Source organism: Dermacentor variabilis, chromosome 3 (assembly GCF_050947875.1).
Source record: "Dermacentor variabilis isolate Ectoservices chromosome 3, ASM5094787v1, whole genome shotgun sequence".
Taxonomy (NCBI): domain Eukaryota; kingdom Metazoa; phylum Arthropoda; class Arachnida; order Ixodida; family Ixodidae; genus Dermacentor; species Dermacentor variabilis.
In genome coordinates this window covers 218,379,622-218,403,170 of record NC_134570.1, presented here as the reverse complement: position 1 = coordinate 218,403,170, position 23,549 = coordinate 218,379,622, and the positions used below count along the sequence as shown (strand labels likewise).

The 23,549-nt window shown below is 45.8% G+C and overlaps 1 protein-coding gene across 1 annotated transcript in view; it reads right to left on the bottom strand.

The window, feature by feature from the left end:
• The window catches only part of LOC142575024 (uncharacterized), a 248,964-nt gene that overhangs the window by 79,249 nt on the left and 146,166 nt on the right, over positions 1-23,549 (bottom strand). The window contains exon 4 of the mRNA XM_075683996.1: positions 20,247-20,346. Within this exon, the coding sequence (XP_075540111.1) occupies positions 20,247-20,346 (100 nt within the window). The remainder of the gene's footprint in view (positions 1-20,246; positions 20,347-23,549) is intronic.

Below are 23,549 nucleotides of genomic sequence, written 5' to 3'. Positions count from 1 at the left end.
AAAGTAGACCGCAAAGCCTGATTTTGCACTATACAGATTCGCACTTAGGAACGTCAGGCAATACTGTAAACTCAATATCTTGGTACATGATGAGTACCACACCGCCACCGTGCCGGCCACTTTTATCTTTCCGTAACGTGGTGGTAAAATTTCAGAATGTAAGCTCACCAAGCCACGTCAGTCATGCAAATCACAGAACGATTCTAAAATGCAACGAAGTGATGAAAGTCTTGAATTTTGTGAAGAAGACTGCGAGCATTAGCATTTCCTAGCGAGAAATTAGTGTCGGAATGCAGTCAAGTTTCATGTACTGCAGAGGTTTGCTTTTAGGTTTTAATGATTCAATCACCTGCTTCATTCAGCAGACAGCGTACATTGTCTATCAGCAAGGAATCATATTGCATACGAACCGTGGAGGCATTTTTCCTTTGATTTACAGAACGTCTCCAAAGAGCTTTGCGTATCTTTCGAACCCGTTCAGAGAAGTCCTCATTTATACATATATTTATGTACCTTTAAACTTTCGGGTATTCTTTAATATTGCAAGCTTTGATCTGTAGTTCAAAAATTTGAAAATAGCAGAACGTGGTTTATCACCTGAACGCGCCCCAAGCCTGTGCCAACGTTCAATGTCTGCTCACTGAACACCAAGTTTATCAGATATTAGGTTTTTTAACGCATCCAGTAGTTGCCCGGAGGGCTCCGAATGGTGTTCATGTAGTCCGTAGACTACAAGGTTATTTCTGCGGGACCTGTTTTCAAGATCGTCAGACCGACTGTCCAGCTCGATACCAGGTTTGTAAGATGAGCGGCAGTTATTTCAGGTTCCTGAACGCGCGGAATCACTTCCATCACTGGTAGTACTGGCGTCTCAAGCCTATTTAGCCTTTCTTCGATGGAAGCAAGCTTGGCTGTCCAAGAAAATAAATCGGAACGAATTTTCTCCTGCCCTGCGAGCAATTGCAATAGCGTTTCTTTTAACATATCGGGACCAGAGTTGGTCTCGACGTCACGAGACGGCGTCAACAACATTCTACGGACAGAAAAAATAGATAACGCTCTCATCAGTGGGCCAGGCAGCAGCACCACATATCGATCGTCACTTCTATCACAGGAAAACTTGTGCTTCCGGCCTACGTCAAAGACAGTGTGGACAAGTTTGAACCACGTGCTCATCGTGCCGCGGCAAGACGCACTGAACCGAATAGCGTCCGTCCTCGGCTTTATAGTACTGCAGAAACGACCAGGTGACGCTGTGGTAGTACTCCATGCGCAAACGGGCTCGCCAAAGGTTAAGCCACCCAGAAAGGGTGCATCAATCCAACGATGATGCGATGCTTGTATCACATCATCCGATCACGCGGTTCTGAGTAACGTGTTGAAGAATGGGCCAAAGGGATCATGCGCCGAGGTAGCATATTCCTGAAGACATCTGTATTCGTTGCAAGCGGCAATCTGAAGGACAGTGCAGACTAGGTTGAACTATGTGCTTATCGTGCCGCCGCAAGACACAGTTCTCGTTCACTTCAACCCATCTGCCCCAACAGAGGTCCGTACAGGTGCTTGTGGCTATGAAATTGGCGCAGTTTTAGCTGAATGTCACGGTGGGCTTGACAAAGTTATTGCGTATGGAAGTCGACTGCTTTCACACGCTCAACGCAATTACTTCCTTACAGAGCGCGAGCGCGTCGCACTCGTATGGGCAGTGAGCAAATTCCGGTCGTACTTGTGGTCGACCTTTCACTGTTACCACGGGCCACTACGCTCTCTGTTGGCTCTCGACACTTAAGGATTCAACGGGTCGTCTAGGTCGCTGGGCACCATGTCTTCAAGAATTCATCTGCACAGTGATGTACAAGTCCAGTGGGCTACAACAGGATGCCGATTGTTTGTCTCGGCTTCCCGTCAACGCTCCTGACTCTAGTGGTACAACTAGTGGTATATTCACGCTCTCCGCCTTCCACCCCATCGGGGAGGAGCAAGCACGTGATACATCCTTGCGCGAACTCGTCAGCCGCCTCCGTTCTGACCCGTCAGACCCCTCGCTTAGCTTGTTCCTAGTTTTGAACGACATCTTATACCGCCAAAATATACGCAGAGAAGGACATGAACTGCTGATAGTCGTTCCTTCTCAACTCCGTGCAGCTGTACTCGCTGAACTCCATGACGTCTCCACCGTTGGCCACCTGGGTGTTTCCAGGACCTACGACCGTATCCGGCGACGATTTTATTGGCCTGGACACTACCGTGCCATGCGACGTTATGTCACTGCTTACGAACCATGCCAACGTCGTAAGAAGCCTGCTTTGCTTCCGGCTGGGACCCTCCAGCCATTTGATATACCCATCGAACCGTTTTATCGTGTTGGCCTCGACCTGTTGGGCCCTTTCTCTACCTCCAGAGCGGGCATTTGGTTCATTGTCGTTGCAACGGATTATTCAACCCGCTATGCCGTCACACGAGCGATCCCGACCAGTCTTGCTACCGTCGTCGCAGACTTCCTGTTCCAAGGCGTCATCTTACACCACGGAGCTCCTCACCTGCTTCACACAGACAGGGCAAATACTTTTTATCTCGGGTTATTGACGATCCGCTTTGCTCTTGTGCCACGCAACACCAAGTTCACGACAGCATACCACCCTCAAACGAAAGGCATCACTGGACGCGTGAGCCGAACACTTACAGATATGCTCTCGATGTATGTCTCCTCAGATCATCGTGATTGGGACGCCGCGCTTCCATTTGTGACGTTCGCGCACAACTCGTCAGGTCACGACACCGCTCTTTACTCCCCCTTCTATCTCCTCTTTGGTCGTGACCCGACATTGCCTATCGACACGCTCCTGCCAACTGCTCTCGAGTCCTCGTCTGAGTACGCTCGCGACCCTATAGCAACAGCCGCCCAGCCACGCCAGATTTCACGCCGTCGCCTTTCTGAGTCGCAGGCAAGACAGAAGTGTCTCTATGACAACCGTGATCGTGATGTCCAGTTCTCTGCCGGCGACCTCATCTTCCTTTGGACTCCTTCACGCCGTGTGGGCTTCTCGGAAAAATTGCGCTCCCGGTACTATAGTACTTACCGCGTCGTCCGACAGCTCAGCGATGTGACTTATGATGTAGCCCCAGCCGATGCTTTCCCATGGTCCACGTCAACTGATATCATCCACGTGGGTCGTCTCAAATCCTATCATGCGGCCGCCATCTAGAAGGCGCCGGATTGGCGCTTTCTGCGCCGGGGGTTCTGTCACGGTGCCACTAGATGAATAAAGACGACGAACACCAAGAAAACGAAAGAGACGATGTAGTGGGGCTAACCTAATGTTCGGCCATACTGGTTGTACAGGCCATATCTTCTGTAGAGTAAACGCGGTCCCATTTAATCCTATACCTCTGCCTGTTTCAATATGTTAAAAACTGATACGCAAAAGTTTTCGTGTGTTATATAAAAGAAGTACAATCAGGCTGTGCCGTCATTCACTAAATAATAGGGTAACACAGTGTCTATAGCTGATTGCTCAGATCTATTCAGTCAACACTTCTCTCAGGTATTTACTAATGAATGGAGCTTTTCAGAAGCATCCAGTGCCGCGCTTAATACTGTTGTCTTGTTCTGGCGAGAGGGTGAGTCGGGCAGCTTCTCTCAACGCGAATGCGAAGACGTCATGGGAATTCATTTTCGAAGTTTCCCCTTATCATTCATGTCAGACAGTTGCGAACTGCTCGTGTACATGCTTCGGAATCCCCGGCAAGCACTTTACTATTATTTGACCGCAATAAGCATCCTAATAAGCATCCAAACAAAAAAAGTTTCATGTGGACGTACCCGTCGAAATGTTCGATAGGCAACACCACCAAGTCTGAACATACAAGACGTCGAGAAAAAGGGCTTACGCAGTTTCGCCGCATCAGCTTTGTGCAATGTACTAACTGCCTGGAAAGGTGCATTGCGTCTCACCAATTTTATTATACTCAATTAACCAACAATAAGATTGGTTGTTCACCCATTCAACTTAGTGTAGACTACGTAACTCGCGCCTTTGAAATATTGTGCAATAAGACAAGTCGCTGTCCAGTTGGTTCTAGCGCAGAACTCTTAAAATTTACCTGCCTCTTTGCATCTGTCTGAACTACTTAATTTTTCAGCAATCCCTCGTCTCTAGTTGCCTACCTAATGATTGTAATATGGCTCACGTAACAAGCGCGTTTAAATCTGCCGATGTGAATACTTCCATTAATTACAGGCCTCTTTCCTTTACATCAGTCAGCTATAAAATATTCAAATACATCATCTACTAACAAAATATGGCACACCCGAATGACACACCCGTCTTTCCTGATAAATAACGCGCCTTTTGACATGAACGATCCTGGCAAAATAAATTATTCCAACTCATGACTATTCATCTGATTTCATTGCATATGACTCGCTATATCGATAGTACTTTCGTTGACTTCGCAAATACTTTCGACTAGGTAGGTCATAAAAGCTATTATTAAAAATCCACAAAGTTCAACTTCATTAATATACCACAATTTGTATCTATATAATTTCTATCAAATGGTTCTTAATCTGTTACCCTTTCTATCCTAGCGGCAAAAAAGAAATGTTGCCATATTGTAACTTAATGCTGCACATTTCATGCGTGTCGCTGAACATGCTAATACCACTTGCGTCTTTCAAGGCACTTCGACGTTTAAAATATACTTAATAGATCACACTAACTATCCTGAGAGCAGCGCCGCTAGAGAAAGACAGATGGCATCCTCCTCCATGTAGTCGACTTAGTATTTACCTGAACTGATGATCCTTGTAGTGTTTTGTGGCGAAAGGGACAATTATGACCATGGAGGGCAAGGCCGGGGTTAATGAGTTCAAAATGAAGCGATGGATTACGAGCAGTGGATGTCATGGCGCTGTAAAAAGGCCTAAATTCCTGTCGCAGTAAAGGGCGTAAAGCCTATGTGTAATAAGATATCGCAATGAATAATGAAGTGGTGCTACGGGCGCGAGAGATACACTGTGAAATAATGACGATGTGCTAAAATATGCCTGATGCAAAAATTTTTCAACACATCTGCTTTCTTAACAGAACCCTGGAAACTCAAGAACATGGAAGCGTGTGCTATACAAAACTGCTATCACAGCGGCATCCTCAGGAGAGACGATGCGCTACAAAATTATTGCGCTAGTTTCATGCAAGTAGACATCGTTCAAGAAGCCTGGCACAACTTTGGTGTTAAAAAGCGGTCTTAACCAACAAACATAGCGGCATGGACCGGGACGCAAAAGTGGTATGCTAGGGGAAAATGGTTCTTTCTCTCTCGTTTGGCTTCCCGACACTCCAGGAGGATGTGGAAGACGGTGAACATCTCACCACATCTACCACAGATGGTAGGTTCATTACCAGTCAATGAAAACTTAAAGTACCATGGGAGTGTCTTGTTCTGAGACGACAGAATACAACATCAATTCGTCATGTTGCCGTTGTAGAGGACCCAAAACCTAACTGTGGCTAAATCAAGGGAAGCGTATTATTTGTTTCGGCGTTCCACAAGCATTGCCAGCGGCTTCGCTGTTTCTTTCGCACAAAATGCTTCAGATCTGTGACTGGAGTAGAAGTGGTAGCATTAATTGGTGGCAATGTAATTGGTGTAGTCATTCGGTCTGCTAGCACGTTGCTCTCGATGCATCTATGACCAGCAACCCGCCATATTACCACATGTCTACGAGATAAATAAAGATTGCACAATTATGAGTCAAGCTCATAAACAGCAGGATTTTTTTCTGTTTTATTAAGGAAATTAGTGCTTTTAGGAGCCTTAAGAAGTCCTTAAATAGTATTTCCTTCTCTATTTTAATTTTTACGTGTTTAACCACATAAATTTTTACTTAATGTCTGCAGTAAAGATATTATTCTGTATTAGGATTCAATACCTTTGATTGAGAAAACGAGAGACCAACACTCGCGTTACATACGCCCGATTTCGACTTTGATGCATTGGTGCAGAATTCAGAGGAAGAGTACTTCTATTGCAGTTCATAGAAATGCCTTTGAATTTCGAGCTCTGGTGCGTGCTTTGTAACTTTTACAAAAGCTATATCACATTCTATCAGCTGCCACTCTCAAGGCGGTAGCAGCTTCGCTGGAGCCATTAGGCGACGTTCGAGGAGTGGGACGTGCGTTTCATGGCAAATTTCCCTCATATACAGTCAGAACGCTGTCTCACTGAGAATCGATTATGGAAAAGTGTAGTACACTAAATCGTTAAAGGTTTTAGAACATGGAGTTCATGGTTAGAGTGCACCTAGACGAACTATGTGAAGCTGATGTATGATCTCTGCAGATGGAGCGACCGAACATTCGATTCTACGCATAAGCTTTCAATAGGGCTTGTTCTGAAAGCGCCGGTGGCCAGGCGGATATGTAGACCCTAAACGGCATCTAACAACTTTAGTAGCGCTCAGGGCGGCATAGTGATAAACTACAGTGCCATAATGCAGTTGCTATCAGATGAGGCTCTTGTAAAGGTTCATTAAACATTTCCTTTGGCCGCCCCATGTTGTGAGAGATAGAATTTTCATTCGGTCCATTGTTCTTAGGCATTTCGCTTTGAGATATTTTGTGTTGAATGAAATTAAGCTTAGAGTCAATTAGGATGCCTAAAAACGTGTGTTCTTTGTTTACAGACATTTGTTGTTCATACACTAATACACTAGGATCGGGAACTACGCCCCTATTTCTTTAAAAAAAAACATAGATTCTGTGGGGGTTAAATTTAAATCAGTTTTTGTGTGCCAACTTATACACTTTATTCAAGTTATGTTGTACTTGTCTCTCACACACTGTAAGGTTGCAGGATTTGAAACCTATCTCTATGCCGGCTACTTAGACGGAATGCAATAAAGGTGGTGGTAATGATGCACGAAGCGTGTTCATCTTAAAAATAAAGATCGTGCCACTCAGGACACTTCCCTGTGATACCCCAGCTTTCTGTATAAATGCACGCGACAGTGCATTGCCTATTTTCACCCGGCATGTACAGTTATGCAGGCTGCCCATCGCCGACAGGTCGCGCAGGATTCCGTAACGCCAAGTGATAGCGTAGGCCTTTTTCATACTGAAAAACAGGGATAAGAAGGAACGTTTATGCATGAAGGAATGAGGAATGTATACTTCGATGCGCATGAAATTATTGGCTGTAGACCGCCCTTCTCTAAAGCCGCATTGATGTCGATAAAGAATTTTGTTTGATTCGAGGAAGTGTAAAAGGCAACGGTTTATCTTTTTTTCAGAAATTTTGCAAATACATCTGTTAGGGCGATTGGGCGATAGCTTGTTGCTCATGCAGAGTCTTTACCTTGTTTTAGAATTGGAACGGCAAGGGATTCTCTCCATGCGGCAGGAACGCACCTGGGCAGCCCATATAGAATTGAAAAGTGCGAATAGCGCTATTTCAGTGTCACTTGGAGGTGTTTAATTATGTCAGACATGACTCTGCGAGATCCAAGTGCACAGCTCTGACATGCAGTCAAGGAGGCTCGCAACTCGGCGATGTTAAAAGGGAGGTTACAGGATTCGTTCAGTCGCATTTTCGGTCGATGGCGTAGCTTTTGGCAATTTCTTTGTGCTTGAGGAACTTCTGAGAATTATGACTGGAACGAGATACCCGCTCAATATGTCTTTGCCTCGAAGCTCTTCGCCTGTCTTCGCCTGCCTCTTAACTATGATTTAACAAGCTTAACTTCTGTTAGATGTTCAGCTGCAGGACATACACGTAGTTTGCCACAAGCTTTATTTGGTCTCCTTCGCGCCTATATACAATCGCCGTTCCACCAAGAGACCCGTCTTTTGAATGATGTACCACTAGTTTGAGGAATGAATATCTCAGTGGCGTCCATGATCAAAACGGTAAAGTATGATACAGCATGATTTATACGAAAATTATTTGTAAAACCTCTCAAAAGGAAAGCCGTTTATACGCAGTTAAGGCTGTCAAAACAGCGAAGCGGGTGGTCGTGTTCTCATGTTTGAACTCGGGTTTAGCGCGATTTTCATGAAAGCATTTTTTCTCGTTGTCATTTTGCTAGGTTTGAGCTTCGCTTCCTTATTGCGCACTCTTCAGCTGCGTGAGGGTGTGACAAAACCAAAGTCTCTCACACACCTTGCAGTTGTGCCCGCACTCACGGTCGAGGAATTCTCTCTGCGACGGTCCATAGGCGCTCCCGTGGGAGGAATGGCTCAGCGTCCACCCCTCTGCTCGCCCTCCTACTCTCAAATTTGGGGTTAGCTTGCCTCTGCTGGCGCGTCGCTTGGGTTGCGTTCTCTTGAAAGTGGGCGTTGGCTTGCCTCTACCGGTGCTTGGCTTGCACGTACCGTTCTCAATCCTCGGCGGTAGCGGCTTCCATCCGCTGGCGCTTTACTTGCGCTTACCGCTCTCGAAGCTCGGGATTTACGCGTCATCGGCGCTGCCGCTCTCATGTGAGCTCCCGCCGCCGCTCGCGCCGAGGGGAATCAGAGGGGAATCAGGTGACGAAAGGGCGCGCACCGACCAAACACCTGCTCCTAGACCCTCTTCTACCCCATCCCCCGGCGCGCGCTCTGATTGGTCCGCCTCTCCCTCGCTCCGGCACGCCCTCCGAATGGTCAGCTCCCGTCCTGGAGGGGCCCCGCTCTTACCTTCGGCGGGTCCACTGGCGGTGAGCTGCGAACCCTGCCCTTCTGCGTGACATCGGACTTCAAACGGCGAAGGCTCTACTTAGAACAGCTCTGATGTTAACAGGTGGACTCGTTATTACATTCCCTGTCAGCTGAGACCAGTTTCTGGTGAGGGACATGCGCAGGGTAATCATGCTTGGTTACTAAGTTCAGCTTTACTGAGAAGTGATCACGTCCGAATGAATGTTTAATTATAGGCCATGCTAAATCAGGGAAAATAGAAACGGAGCTAATCGCAAGGGCTATTGAAGAGTGTGACTTATGATGATGTTCGTTCGTTCTTTTTTTACTGCGAAGGCACGCACCGGAATTTACAAGGAAGCCAACCTCTCTCATCGCATCGTGTGTCTCCCCACATTGTGCTGTGAGCATTAAAACCTCCCATGAGTATGAAAAGCTCGGGTAACTCATAAATGAGGTTAGAGATGTCTCTTTTTTTCATGATAATGGTTGAGGGTGTATAAATGAAAAATACAGTGACCAATGTATTAAAAAGAATGGCCCCAACTGACAATGCCCAATCAAGCGTCTGAAGGGCGGCGTGTCAGCAAACTACTGGCTTGAGGGCAGCTATTGCTACACCACCGGAGGCGTTGGCCTCGTCACAGTCGCACCGGAAGATGGTGTAACTATGAAGAAAGTTGTTTGTATGTTTCAGATGTATCTTGTGAACACGCAGCATGTTTGGGTTGTGCTTGCGTTCGGGTTGTGCTTGTGTACGACTTCTCTAATATCGTCGAGCTTATGAACCAGTCCTGTGACATTCCATTGTAGTATTTGTGTCCCCATTCTGAGAAAGGTATTATGTACAGCATGTTTAAGAGACGTACATTAGCTCACTGGCCCTTTCAAGGCACCATGACGCAAGGCTTATCTATTTTGGCGCGATTGCGAAATTCTCACCACTCCTTAGGCGCTGGCGGCGCCGCCTGGCTGGTTGCTGTGCCCATCGTTACTTGCAAGGCCTGGACACGGTGCTCTTTCGAGTGTTTGACTTAAAGGCCGTGACACGTCCGACAAGACCTTTGAAGCCAGCAACTGCCTGAAGGTCAATGGCCCCTTCTGCTGGAGAGGTGGAGCAGCGCCTCCCCAATAGTAAGGTTAGTCGCCAAGAAGGCGGATGACTGCCTTCTGATTGTGCTGCTTGCTCTAAGCCGTTACCTTTGGATGCGAAATTTTTAACATGTTCGGCTTGCCAAGAAGGTTTCCACCTTGGAAAACGATGCTCTACAGTAGTTGAAAACAGCTACGCAATAATGAGTACAGTTAAACGTGAAACCTCGCTGTGCCAAACATGTGGACCGGAAAAAAAGCATACAAAGAGACGGCACAGACAGCAAAAGAAGAATCCTTTGCACAGCAATTTATTGCTGCAAATGCAAAACTAGACCGACTTGCATCTAACGTAGAAATACTCGCCACGAAAGTACAGGAACTGCTTACATTTAAGGACTCGGTTGGAAAGATCGAGAACGCGATATAGGAAGTGCAGACTTCAATACAATTTCTTTCCAGAAGATATGACTCGGTATTATATACAGTCAAGAAAAATCAGACGGAGGTGGCGGAATTACGTTCCAAGGTTGACTCGCTGTCTTCTACCGTCGAGTTCCAGTCAGACCTGACTGACAAAATAAGCGATCAAATGAATGAAATGGAGCATTATAGTAGGAGAAAGAATTTGGAGATCCACGGGTTTCCCTGCAAGCCAAAGGAGAACTTGCAATCCTTCCTCAATGATCTTGCGCAATAACTTGAGGTACCTAACTTTGCAGCAACTCAAGTCTCTGCTATCCACCGTCTACCCAGTAGGGACAATACTGCACCAGCTATTCTTGTCCAGATGTGCTCCCTTGAAGCGAAGGAACAACGGTTTCGATCGCGTAAAAACTTGCTAGGATTAGTTCAGAATGATTTTTCATGGTTTTATTTCAATGACAACCTCACAAGGGATAATCGTGAACTGTTCTAGCTAGCTCGTACTAAAGCAAAGGAAATGTCCTTGAAGTACGTCTGGACAAGAAATGGCAAGGTGTTTACAAGGAAAGCAGACGGCGCTCCACTCATTCGCAATAATAGAAAATTGGACATTGAAAGGCTTATCTAGTCATGGGTAGTACTTCCAAGGTTTGCAATGACCTTTTAGAAGATTTTCGCGGTTTTTTTTGTTATCCCGGTAACGACGCTTTCCATGTTACTCACGTAAACATGAGAATCATCGTAAGCACTGGGACCGTTTAGTAGCCATTCTATCTTCTGTTCCACTGCTTTTTGATGTCATCATACTTACCGAGATAAATATCTCGCCAGGTCTATTTTCTAGTTTCGCGTTGCCGGGCTATCAGTCATTCTCCTTTTTTCGTCCGGCCCGGAAGGGTGGAGGCATGGCTGTCTTCGTAAAAAGGACTTGGTCAGTCTCCGAACTAAATTGCCTTTCGACCATGCCGAAACTGTTACTCTCTGCTTATCTAATCCTCGATTTTCATTGGCCTTGCTTTCTGTAGATCGCCCCCATGTGGTAACAGGCGTCTTCTTTTGGCTGAGCTCGACTCTGCGTTATCTCGTCTAGGAACCGATTAATGTATTTGCTTCACAGGTGACATTAATATAGATACGTTACGTCCAACACTAGGAATAGTTGCTGACTATATAGATACACTATCTAAATCGGGAACTGAAATGACAATCCATGCAGCAACTCGCAAGGAATTCCTATCTCAACGTCTTGTTTCATCCTGCATTGATTATGTAAATGTTAGAGCCCATAATCTGGAAGTAAAATTTACCATTGCACAGGTTAAGCTTTCTGACCACTACTTCGTGTGCTGTTCACTGAAACAGACTGTGAATCTTTGGTATCAGAGGCTATTAACTCTGTCAAACAAATTTGTATAATTGATCCAAGGCTTTTCGATAAACTAGTCCAGAAAAATGATTGGGATAATTTTTTACGTGCTGTGCTGCGTTTGATGCTTTTAGGCAGGCGGCAACACGCGTTGTCAAAATCAGGCAACGTAACCTAAGCAAGAAATGGATTGACAGCGAAATCCTATCTGCTATTAAGGAAAAAGACTTGCTGTGCACTAAGGCCAAGCGGTTCTCAAACTGCCATGACACGCGCTTAAGATATAAATGTGCCAAAAACAAGGTGAATGCAATGATCATACCTGCGAAGCGCGTTTATTTTAGAAAGAAATTTCAAGAAGCTGGATCTTACATAAAGAAAACATGGTCCCTAGTCAATAATTTTAGCGGCGGCAACATTACAACGCCTAAACAGCGCCTTTCATCTTATTTTTCTGCAGACGACGAAACTGTGGCAGACTTATGTAATCAGTTCTCTTCAAGTGTTTCGGGATCGAGGACACGGCGGCCATAGGTGTGTGCTTTAACAGATAGCTTGCTAGATTCCGCATATCTTCCTTTACTATCACTTGATGAATTAAGGTCCATTGTCTTCAATCTCAAGAGGAATAAATCACCTGGCTTCGACAAAATCTCTGTCAGTGAACTCCAGAGAAATTTTGACGCAATTAAACATGTATTGCTACCGCCTTTAAACTCTGTTTTGGATGGTGGTTTGATTCCAGTTGATGTGAAAACCGCAATTGTAATTCCGCTTCATAAGCAAGGTGCGCGCAATAGTATTGAAAATTACAGACCTATTTCGATAATTCCCTGTATAGCTCAAATATTAGAAAAACACGTGGCTCTTACGGCAACACAGCTTCTAGATAAGCATAGCGTATTATCATCACATCAGTATGAATTTGTTCTGGGGAAGGGTACACAAACACTGTTAGAAGCTTTCTCTGATCTTTTAAACTTGACACTAGACCGTAACCGGGTAGCATGTGCCCTCTTTATGGATGCCTCTAAGGCATTTCACACTGTTTGTCATGACATTTTGTTACAGAAACTGTCTCTCCCAGGCCTTCGTGGATAATTCTTGAATTTATTAACTAACATTCTGCAGTACAGACGACAGTGTGTAATTGTGGGAAATAGTTTAAGTGTTTTTGCCTGTATTCATTCTGGAGTCCCTCAGGGCTCGATATTACGCCCCCTGCTTTTTAACATTCATGTGAATGATTTGTCCAATGTAGTAGGTAATTATATATATATCAATATGCCGATGATACTGTTCTTGTATCCTGTGCAACTAATTACTCTTGTGCAATCAGCTCCTTACAGAATGAAGCAACGAAAGCTATGGACTGGTTTGCGGCTAATTTAATAAGCATCAACCTTTCCAAAACGCGACTTGTCTGTTTCCATAAGCCCATGAAAAAACTCCTGCCTACGACATCATTATTCTTACACACATCGGACTCTTATGAATGTACAAGTCAACCTGCTAAAAATGCATCTTTGAAGTATCTTGGGTTGCTTTTTGACTGTGATCTCTTATGGAACTCGCAATTATCCCACCTCTGTAAAAGGCTGCGCGCGGTCTCCTGTGTATTATACAATATGCGATGTCTTATGCCAATCTCCGTTCAAAACATTATTGTCCATGCTTCAGTCTACAGTGTGCTACGTTATGGCTCGACTGTGTATGGCCATTGTACTCTTAGGTGGAGCTCAAGAATTAATTCAATTTTACGTTCACAGCTGTCATCAGTGGCTTACAATTTGTGTCCAAAGCAAGATTCAGCCGTCTTTAGGTTGTTGAATTTGCCAAACTTCACTTCCCTCAATGTAGAAAGTCTTGTAATTAAACACTTCTGGAATAATAATTTTAAAACACGAGATACGCCTTTCCGCTCCTTAAGACCGAAGGAACCCTACGTCATCCCCAAGACTGCGACAAACTAGGGAAGGAGAACGCAGCAATACTATGTTCCAGCCATATTTAATAAACTGCCAATGCCTGTGTTAGAAGCAAACACAAGACGTGGGATTAAGAAACTACTTAGAATTTTCGATGTTTAATGTAACATGTTGTATAACTATTCAACATTTTGCTCCGACCCGCTAATAGCTAACTCCGCTATTAACCCTGTGCAATTTTCTGTGACTTGAATGCCAGGCACTGCCACTCAAGCCCTCTGAGGCTTTGGAGGCTGCTATGTGTACTTTGTTTTCTTTGTGCGCAATAAAGATTCTATTGTAATGTATTAGTGTAGTGTCACTGCCGGCTCTATGGAGGAAGGCTCGCCTCGGCAAGCCAACTTCCTCTGAAGCCGTCCCTCCTACTCTTCGGGGCCTTGTGCGTGGAGCCTTTCGGGTAGGAATAGGCCCACACTGCTGCCGTACCGTTCCTGACTGTTTCGTACGTGGTAACGATTAGTGGGCAGCTGCCATCAAGGGCATGGAACCACGTAAGAAGCATAACGCGTGGGTTTCTGCTACCGCAGGCGTCGTTGTTCGATTCAAATGCGTTCCCTTGAAACGTCGAGAAAGACTGGGGAGCCAGACCCATCCCGACATAATTTTCAAAGCATCACTTACGCTTACCAGCGCTGTTAATCCGCGCGCTCACCTCGAAACCCGCCAAGAGTATGCCCGAGCGCGGTCTATCGTTTCCTGAATTAGCTGTTGTGTATCTTAAACTCCAGTGCATATTTCCTTGCTAATTTTCATTCTGCTGTCTTGCACCTATATAGGATGGGACGAGACCGACCGCGGGTAGTTACTTCTCGCACGTTTCATTAGTGAAACGTTCTGTTGTGCTTCTTTTATTATGAGAGAAATAAATAGCATTAGCCTGCACTCTAAACTCCGAAGTGTTCGCCTTTGTTGAGGTGTCCGTGCAGTATTTTGTAAGATTGTGTGGTGCGATGTCATTACGCGGTAGAGACGCACCTACTGAGTTCTCGCCGGTCCGCAGAGAAGCGAAAGGCTCTGAGCAGAAAGACAGCGTCGACAGGCACTGTCTGCCATAACAATGAGCTGGCACCACCATAAATATAGTGGAGGTCCCCGGCTTGTAAGTGCATCGTTGAGTCGTTGGAAACAAGATGGGCCTAATTTTTCACGCACGGAAAAGCAGTCGCTGCGAAACCTGGACGCTCGCCTGATCGCCGGCACCAGTTTTCAGGGGCGAAAGGCATCACCGTTTCCCTGAAGATTCGCCAAAACGGGACAAATCGCCGTCGGAAGGGCGGCTTGGTGGCATTCACACGTACGTTTGTAGGGCGAAAGGTTTCCTAGTTTCCCTGAAGCCGCCCCGAAAGGCAACCAGTCGTCCTTGACGAGGCCCTCACGGCGTGTTGGGCACAATGCTGGTTAATCACCCGAAGCATTCATATGCTACAGATTTGCCGCCTGGTCTGCTGCTTGCTTAAGCGGCGAGCTTCATTGTCATTCGGTGCGTTACCTGACTGACATAAGGAGAGACTCGACTGCTTCATACACGTCAATTCCTTCACTCAACCTCGATATGCGTTTGTCACGCCTAATACGTGCGCCTATTCTGAAAGCACCGTTGCACAAGCAGCCAAAGCGAGCCGACTACTTCTACCGCTTGCCTATCACGTGAGGGCCTATTTCCTATCATTCCATTTAACTAAATTTTTTTGTAACTAGCGTTCAAGGTTATCACGTGACACTTCCTCCACTGCATGCGGGCCAGACAGCCACGGGGGACTGTTGCGGCTCCGCCTCCTGACGCGTCACATCGGCAAAGCTGTTCGTTTGCACGTGGGAAACCCGCCTGCGAGCCTCCTTGAAGTTACGTTTTCCTCTACATTGACTGCTTCTTTTCTTTCTTCCAGCATGGGCATGTCTGCGAGTATGCGCATTGCTCGCCACCACAGTTCAGGCAGCGTCGAGCGTTTTCGCAAGTTTCAGAGGCATGGTCACCAGCACTACAGTTAGCACATGTCTCACGGTTTCGGCAGTTCGGGGAACTGTGATCGATACGCTGCCATTTCAAGCATCGAAGAGGATTTAGAACATATGGTATGAATCGTAGCGTCACATAGCATGCCTCGATTGTCTCGGGCAGTATGCTTCAGCCAAAGATAAGTACTAAAACCTTGGTTTTGATCGCCGTGCCCTCGCTCCTTGAGATAACTCGTTAAACATTATTCAAATTTAACTCACTCCAGCCTTCCACAGTTCTGTTTCTGTGAGCTCGATCAGGTCATCATCGGAAGCAACACCACACCTGATGTTCATAATTTGGCGCGGGCATATTCTCACAGGGAATTCGCCGAATTAAACTAAGTTAGGAAGCTTTTATGCTTTTTATGTGTGCCTTTAATTGTGCCCTTCGTTTCCATGATATAGTGACACACCGCGAGGAAAAACCGCCGATATCAGTGCAGTGAAAACGGGAGGAGTGCTTTCCCTGCATAATTCGTCTGTCTATCTTTATTTGTGGCCTTTGTCTCCATAATGTAGTGGCAAACTGCGAAATAGAACGCCGACATCGGTGAACAGAAAACGGTTCAAGCATTTGGCCTGTCTAGCTCGTCTTTGTGGGTCTTCATTCGCGCAAATCGTCTTCATCATGCAGTCCAACACCGCGAAATAGGACGCCAACACTGGTAAAGAAAAACGGCACGAGCATGTGGCCTGTGTACATCGTATTTGTCTGCCCTCACTTTCGCAATTCGTCTGCATGATGTAGTGGCAAACAGTGAAAACTAAAGCCGACATTCGTGAACAGCAAACGGCACGATGAGTCGGAACCTCCGCTTCGTCTCTGTGGGCCTTTATTTCTGGCATTCTTCTCCGTTATATCGCGGCACACAGCGAAACAGAGCGCCGCCAATGGTGAAGAGAGAACGGCACGAGTATTTGGCCTGTCTGGCTGGTCCTTGTGGATCTTTATTTGCGCGAATCATCTCATTATGTACCGGCTCACAGCGAAATAGAACGTGAACATTGGTGAAGAGAATAGGGCACGAGCATTTGGCCTCTCCTGCTTGTCATTGTGCGCCTTTATTAGCGCAAGTTTTCTCCATTATGTAGTGGCCCAATGCGAAATAGAGCGACGACACTGGTGAAGAGCAAACGGCACGAGCATTTGGCCTCTCTAGCTCATCTTTGTGGGCCTTTATTTGCGCAAATCGTTTCCATAATGTAGTGGCACACAGGTAAAACTAAAGCCGAAATTGGTGAAGAGAAAACGTCCCGAGCATTTTACCTGTCTACCTCGTCATTGTGGGCCTTTTTTACGCAAAACATCTCCATTATAAAGTGGCACAGTGCGAAATATAACGCCGAAATTTGTGAAGAGAAAACGGCGCGAGCATTTAGCCTGTCTAGCTGGTGTTTCTGGGCGTTTATTTGAGCAAATCTTCCCCATTACGTGCTGGCACACTGAGAAATAGAACACTACATTGATGAAGGTAAAAAGGCACGAGCAATTGATCTGTCTAGCTCGTCTTTGTGAGCCTTTATTTGTGCAAATCGTCTTCATTATGCAGTGAGACACAGCGACATGGAAATCAAGCACTGGTGAAGAGCAAACGGCAAGATGACTCGTCCCCTTCGCGTCGTCCTTGTGGGCCTTTATTTCTGGCATTCTTGTCCGTTATATCGCGGCACACAGCGAAATAGAGCGCCGACAATGGTGAAGAGAAAACTGCACGAGTATTTTGCCTGTCTAGCTGGTCCTTGTGAATGTTTATTTGCGCAAATCATCTCATTATGTACTGGCTCACAGCGAAGTAGAATGTGGAAGTTGGTGAAGAGAAAACGGCACGAGCATTTGGCCTCTCCCGCTTGTCTTTGTGGGCCTTTATTTGCGCAAATCGTCTCCATTATGTAGTGGCACACTGCGAAACAGAGCGCCCACATTGGTGAAGAGAAAACGGCACGAGCATTTGGCCTGTCTAGGTGGTCCTTGTGGGCCTTTATTTGCGCAAGTCATCTGCATTATGTACTGGCTCACCGCGAAATAGAATGTGGGCATTGGTGAAGAGAATACGGCACGAGCATTTGGCCTCTCCTACTTGTCATTGTGCGCCTTTATCAGAGCAAATTTTCTGCATTATGTAGTGGCACACTGCGAAATAGAGCGACGACACTAGTGAAGAGCAAACGGTACAAGCATTTGGCCTCTGTAGCTCATCTTTGTGGGCCTTTATTTGCGCAAATCGTCTCCATAATGTAGTGGTACACAGCTAAAGATAAAGCCGAAATTGTGAAGAGAAAACGTCCCGAGCATTTGACCTGTCCACCTCGTCATTGGGGGCCTCTATTTGCGCAAATCGTCTCCGTTATGTATTGGCACACTGCGAAATAGAGCGCCGACGTTGGTGAAGAGAAAACGGCACGAGCATTTAACCTATCTAGCTGGTTTTTGTTGGCTTTTATTTGAACAAATCTTCTGCATTACGTGGTGGCACACGGCGAAATAGAACACTACATTGACGAAGAGAAAAAGGCAGACGCATTTGATCTGTCTAGCTCGTCTTTGTGGGCCTTTATTTGTGCAAATCGTCTTCATTATGCAGTGAGACACAGCGACATAAAACTCAAGCAGTGGTTAGGAGCAAACGGCATGAGTATTTGGCCTCTCTAGCTCGTCCTTGTGGGCCTTTATTTGCGCAAATCGTATCTATTATGTAGTGGCCCACAGCTAAAAATAAAGCCGTAATTGGTGAAGAGAAAAGGTCCCGAACATTTGACCTGATTACCTCGTCTTTGTGAGCCTTCTTGTGCAAAACATCTACATTATAAGGGGGCATACGGCGAAATAGAACGCCGATATTGGTGAAGAGAAAACGGCACGAGCATTTGGCCTATCTAGCTGGTCTTTGTGGGCTCTTATTTCAGCAAATCTTCCCCATTACGTTGTGGCACACTGCAAAATAGAACGCCCACATTGAAGAGAAAAAGGCACGAGCATTAGATCTGTCTAGCTCGTCTTTATGAGCCTTTAGTTGTGCAAATTGTCTTAATTATGCAGTGGCACAAAGCTAAATATAAACCGAAATTGGTGAAGAGAAAAGGTCCCAAGCATTTGGCCGGTCTAGCTCGTCTTTGTGGGCCTTTATTTGAGCAAATCTTCCCCATTACGTGGTGACACACTGCGAAATGTGCTGCCGCTAAATTATGTCTAAATTCTAGACCTTAGATAAATCGGGGTTGGTACGGGTTAAGCAATAAATTCACATCTATGTGCTCGGCTCCTGCAATATATACAAATATGTTGGAGAATTTTACTGCTCATACAGGTAAGGAACATAGAATGGTAGTTAATAATAACAATACTCGAACCATAATCACGGATAGGAGCAACCGATGTCATCTTCTGTTTAGCCTCGAGAGAGCTGTAATTTAAGTAATTTTCAAAGAGGATACTGGTACTGCGTGGGAACAAGACTTCGGTATGACAGTTGTTGAACAATTAGTGCCGATAGCCTTCGGACTACTTATATAGTGTAGTAGTATTTCAACGCCTCAGTAGTCCATTATTAGGTAGACGTGGGAGGCGATTTCGGCCTCGACAAATCAAGATATTATCCAAGATTAGTAAGCGCTTGCGAATATTGAAGTAAAATAAAAATTGAACAATGTTCCCTTTTCCGTAGCTCACTATTGTTGGCATGCCTCTGCTCAGAGCCGGAATTGAAACATCCTTGTTTCGTTTTACGTGCTTCCAAAGGATCTTCGGCCTATTGTTATTCTAATTTCCATCGTTTCGAAATGGCCAGTGCATGTTTGGTCTATGACGCTATAGACCTAACACGTCGTCATCTTAAATTCATTAGAATTCTCTGCGGTAGCATTTTGCTAAAATGAACGATAAATTCATTGCTTTCTTTCTAGTAAAAATATAAGTTGTATCGTTTACCACGTAACGCCACATGTAGCGACGTCTCTTGAAACGTGGTAAACTAAGCCCAGGTAAAGGTTACGCGGCTCTAGTTTAATGGTCATGAAAGACCCGACCGTCCAGTCAGCCTAGTTGACGAGTCAGTGAATGAAGAATCCACTGCGACTGAGTGCATGCCGCAAGACGTCAGCGATCACAAAGGGTGCCCCGGAAACGAGGTGATCAGCCTCAGCGCGTCCAACGGCTAGACTACAAGGAATGCCGGCGATCATTAATAGAAGGGGAGTGCCGGGAATTGCACACGAGCAAGAAACAAGCTCAACAAGCGGACGCAGCTGTTGAGCGTTCGCTGTTTTTGCAAAAATGCATACGATGCAATTCATTGCGTGGTGATTGATGAAAGCCCAGACGAACCACGCCTTGATACGTTTGTAGGCTTTGAGGAACTAGCGGTAACCAGTGTAGCTTTCTAATAAAAGGCAGCAAGAACGCCGACACGAAGGACGATGAAAGTTACATTTTCTCAATATTCCTCTTTAACAAAGCTATTCCTCTGTATTACACATTAACGAGCATGTAAAATTCCCAATTTTGCCAGTCGAGCTCTATGCAATTTGAGTGGAGATTTGCACTGATCACACCTTTCCTTGTGTCGATAAATTTTATTATGCGTATTAGCATGTGTATTGCAGTTCTCCACCTCCGAGCCGTGTACTTGAGATGGGTCCTCGTCAAGCTGTTGAGTCTGCCCCTTTAGCCTAGACAATATTCGTATATGCGAGGAAACTCACCTGCTCGCCCTCTTTTGAGTCTGCGGCGACAGTCGCGCCAGGAGCCGCTGGCGGTCTCACAGTAGCGGTCGCGGACCCGGTACCGGAGACTTCATGGGATCTGCAATAAAGAAGCAAATAGATGAAATTTACCAGATGGGCGTCGTGCAACTACGATGCAAGAAGTCTGGCAAAGTCAAATCAGTATGTCGCCACCGAAAGCTTTTCCTTTCGTCCGGTTTTCATATCTTTTTGAGAAAATGGACAAGCGTACCGGGGTTCGGCTTCTTACGGTCTTTGTTCTGCAGCCATTGTTTCCTCATAGGAAGGTGGGGTCGAATCTACCTGTACTATTCTACACAATACATTAAACATCGACGTGACTGCAGAGCAGTAAGCAATCACAACATATAGTTATCGTGTATCACAAACATTGGCTGTGGTTTAGCTCTGGTTAAACCTGGTTGAATTGGGAAAGCAATATCTGCATGGATATACACTTATCATCGGTAACTTCCATGGCGAGGCTGATCAACCAACGCGTAGCGCACCGCTATATAATCCAGTGAAGCCGCCACAGAGCGAGCGCAAGGCGATAAGGCCGTCATATCAACGGAGAGACCACCTGTTAGGCGCGGCGCCGGATCGGGGGCCACGGCACACGCGACCAGCGGCTCCCTTCTATACTCGCGGACAACTTTTCTTGGCTGTGAAGCGAAGGCTACGGAAACTAAGCGCGCCTCTTTCACCGCTGCTGGAAGTAGTCCCGCAGTTTTGCTCGTGTTTTCATAGGAGGGAAATAGGAAACAATGCTTTTTTTGTTTTTTACAGCACCTAATCTGAAACAATACGTAACTTTCACCAGTCAAGTATTGGTATTTTATTGTGCTTTTAGTTAGCTCTTTCGAGTTTTCGCACACCCGAGACCATGGAGGAAGGAAACTCAGGAGAGGCCCTGACGTCACTCTTTGTGAAGCTAAAGTGAAGCCGGAAGTTGGCGGTGCTCATGGCGTTGCTCCGCCTATCGGGCCAGCTCTCCTCTCTTGTTTACATGCCTCGCGAAACCACGCAGCGTTGCGCGCAACCGGGCTGCTCGGACGCGCGCGCTCCGCACCAATACTAAACAATCGCGATGTCTCGTTCCATTACCTCACCCTCGTATCAATAGATTCAAAGCAAGCTAGGCGCAAAGATGCCTTAGCGTCCAGTCAACGCTCTTCGTGAAATTTTGGAGCAGTCTGTCAGGGCTGCGTAAACTTCGGCTCTATCAGCCAGCAATGCAGACGCAGTTTTCTGTTTACCTCATGTAGCACTCTGAAACAAGTTGCTTCACTGTTTTCTAATTTTAGCTTGGGTAACTCAGTACAAAGCAATGTGATTTTTATGCTGCAGTTGTAGCAGCTTTCACATTTTCACGTTTTCACGTGGCAGCGTTATCTCGGCGGCGATGTCAATGTTCAAAACACACCTATCTCATAGTGCTTCCGCCTATAGAGAGAAGGGCGTGGCTTACCACGTGATTTTTCCTATTCATTGGGTAATTAATTGGTACTCGATATGTACTTAATTGTTCTCTTTATTACAATAAATAAGACCATTTTACCCGCACATGTAAAATGCCAGTCTAGTCAAGGAAACCCACTCCACGTGCAACCATGCGTGTGCCATTCATACTTCGATGTGGTTGCACACTGGTGGGAATATCTCGCAGTAACACGAGAGTGTTTAGCCTGCCGCGCTGTTGACTTTCGCGAGCATTGAGTAGAGACCTTCAGTCGCCATATTTGTCACTGCGAAGCTCGTGTATCAGGCACAGACATGGAAACAAAAAATATGCGAATCCCACGCACTGTGTCAAAAAATGTAAGCGATGCTTTGTGTGATTCTTGCGTCAATCGACGATAACTGACGGTCACATTTACAGCGAATGTTTCAGTTCTTCCGCGTTTGTGCAATACGAAATTGGTGATTTGTTAAACGTTTGATCGCGTGCACCACTATTGTTTGCCTGCGCAGTACAAATAACACAGAGCGAGGCGTGTTTCCTTGCGGTGTAGTTGTGCGCCGAAATTCATAGACTGCGAGATAAGCACTGTTATTTACTCACAGGGCCCATGTCGCATTCAGGAAGAATTGTTAAATTTATTTACATTATGAGGCTTTACGTGGCAAACACAGAATTCGATTATGAGACACACGGCAGTGTGTGGTCCGGATAAATTTAACCACGTGGAATTCTTTAACGCACAGAAGTACAGGAGCATTTTCGCATTTCGCCCCCGTCGATATATGGCTGCCGTGGTTGTAATTGTACACGCAAACTTAAGCAACGCCAGAGCCACGAAGATACCACAGCTGGTACAGAAGGGTTGATTTGATGTTTCAGCCGCTGCCCTATAGAGTAGTCTAGACACTGTGCTGTTTTTTAGCATCTGCACGCCCTGGGTGAGTTGTCCGCTCGTCAAATTTTTCAGTGTTTATTTTTTTAGAAATAGCAGAAACGCACCGTATTTTAGGGTGAACTTATACGGTTTGTCCGCAGCTACAGCCTTGTCTAGTGGCGTTTCCTATATTTCTTACGTCGTCTTTACCCTTTCCCGCCTTCTCCTAGTAGGTCGCGAATCATATTAACTGCGCAACAACATGCGGACCAATAAATGAAACGACACAAGCGCAAACACTCAAATGGTTATACTTCAGGAAAATTTTACTCCTAAGTACTTCATTGTCGCATAACAGCACTGGTAGTGGAACTGCAAACCACAAGGAAAAGCTAAACAAAAAGTTGCTATGAGACTTTTAAAAAGGCCGAAGTTACACAATTGTTGGGAAAACACGGGGGAGGCAGGAGATGGAAATTCAAGACGATGAGCAAAAGGGGAACAAGGTGAAAACAGGAGCCAACGTTTCGGCAAGTGGACTTGTCTTCTTCAAGGTGACCTGAAGAACACAAGTTCACCTATCGAAACGTTGGCTTCTGCGTTCACCTTGTTCTCGTTTCGCACAATTGTTGGGGTGCTTTAATGCGACGCGTGCTGTGCAAGAATGCTTTATTTGACAATCTGATGGAAACCTGATTGACACATGCGTCCAGTTACGCCTATGATATTAAACTCATCTATGCTTCCGCTGTTCATTTTTAGTTTGTCAATCGAAAGGAAGCGCATCGTTAGCTAACGGTCACTGCAGCAAGAACCAGGATGATGAACTAAATGGGGGCGGAGTAAGCCACAGAGGGCCAACTAATGCTCCCTAAGTCTTGTGTAATTAAAGCGACCGCTTTGGCCGTTGTCTTGGCGCAACTTAGCAGCATTTCGTTGACCA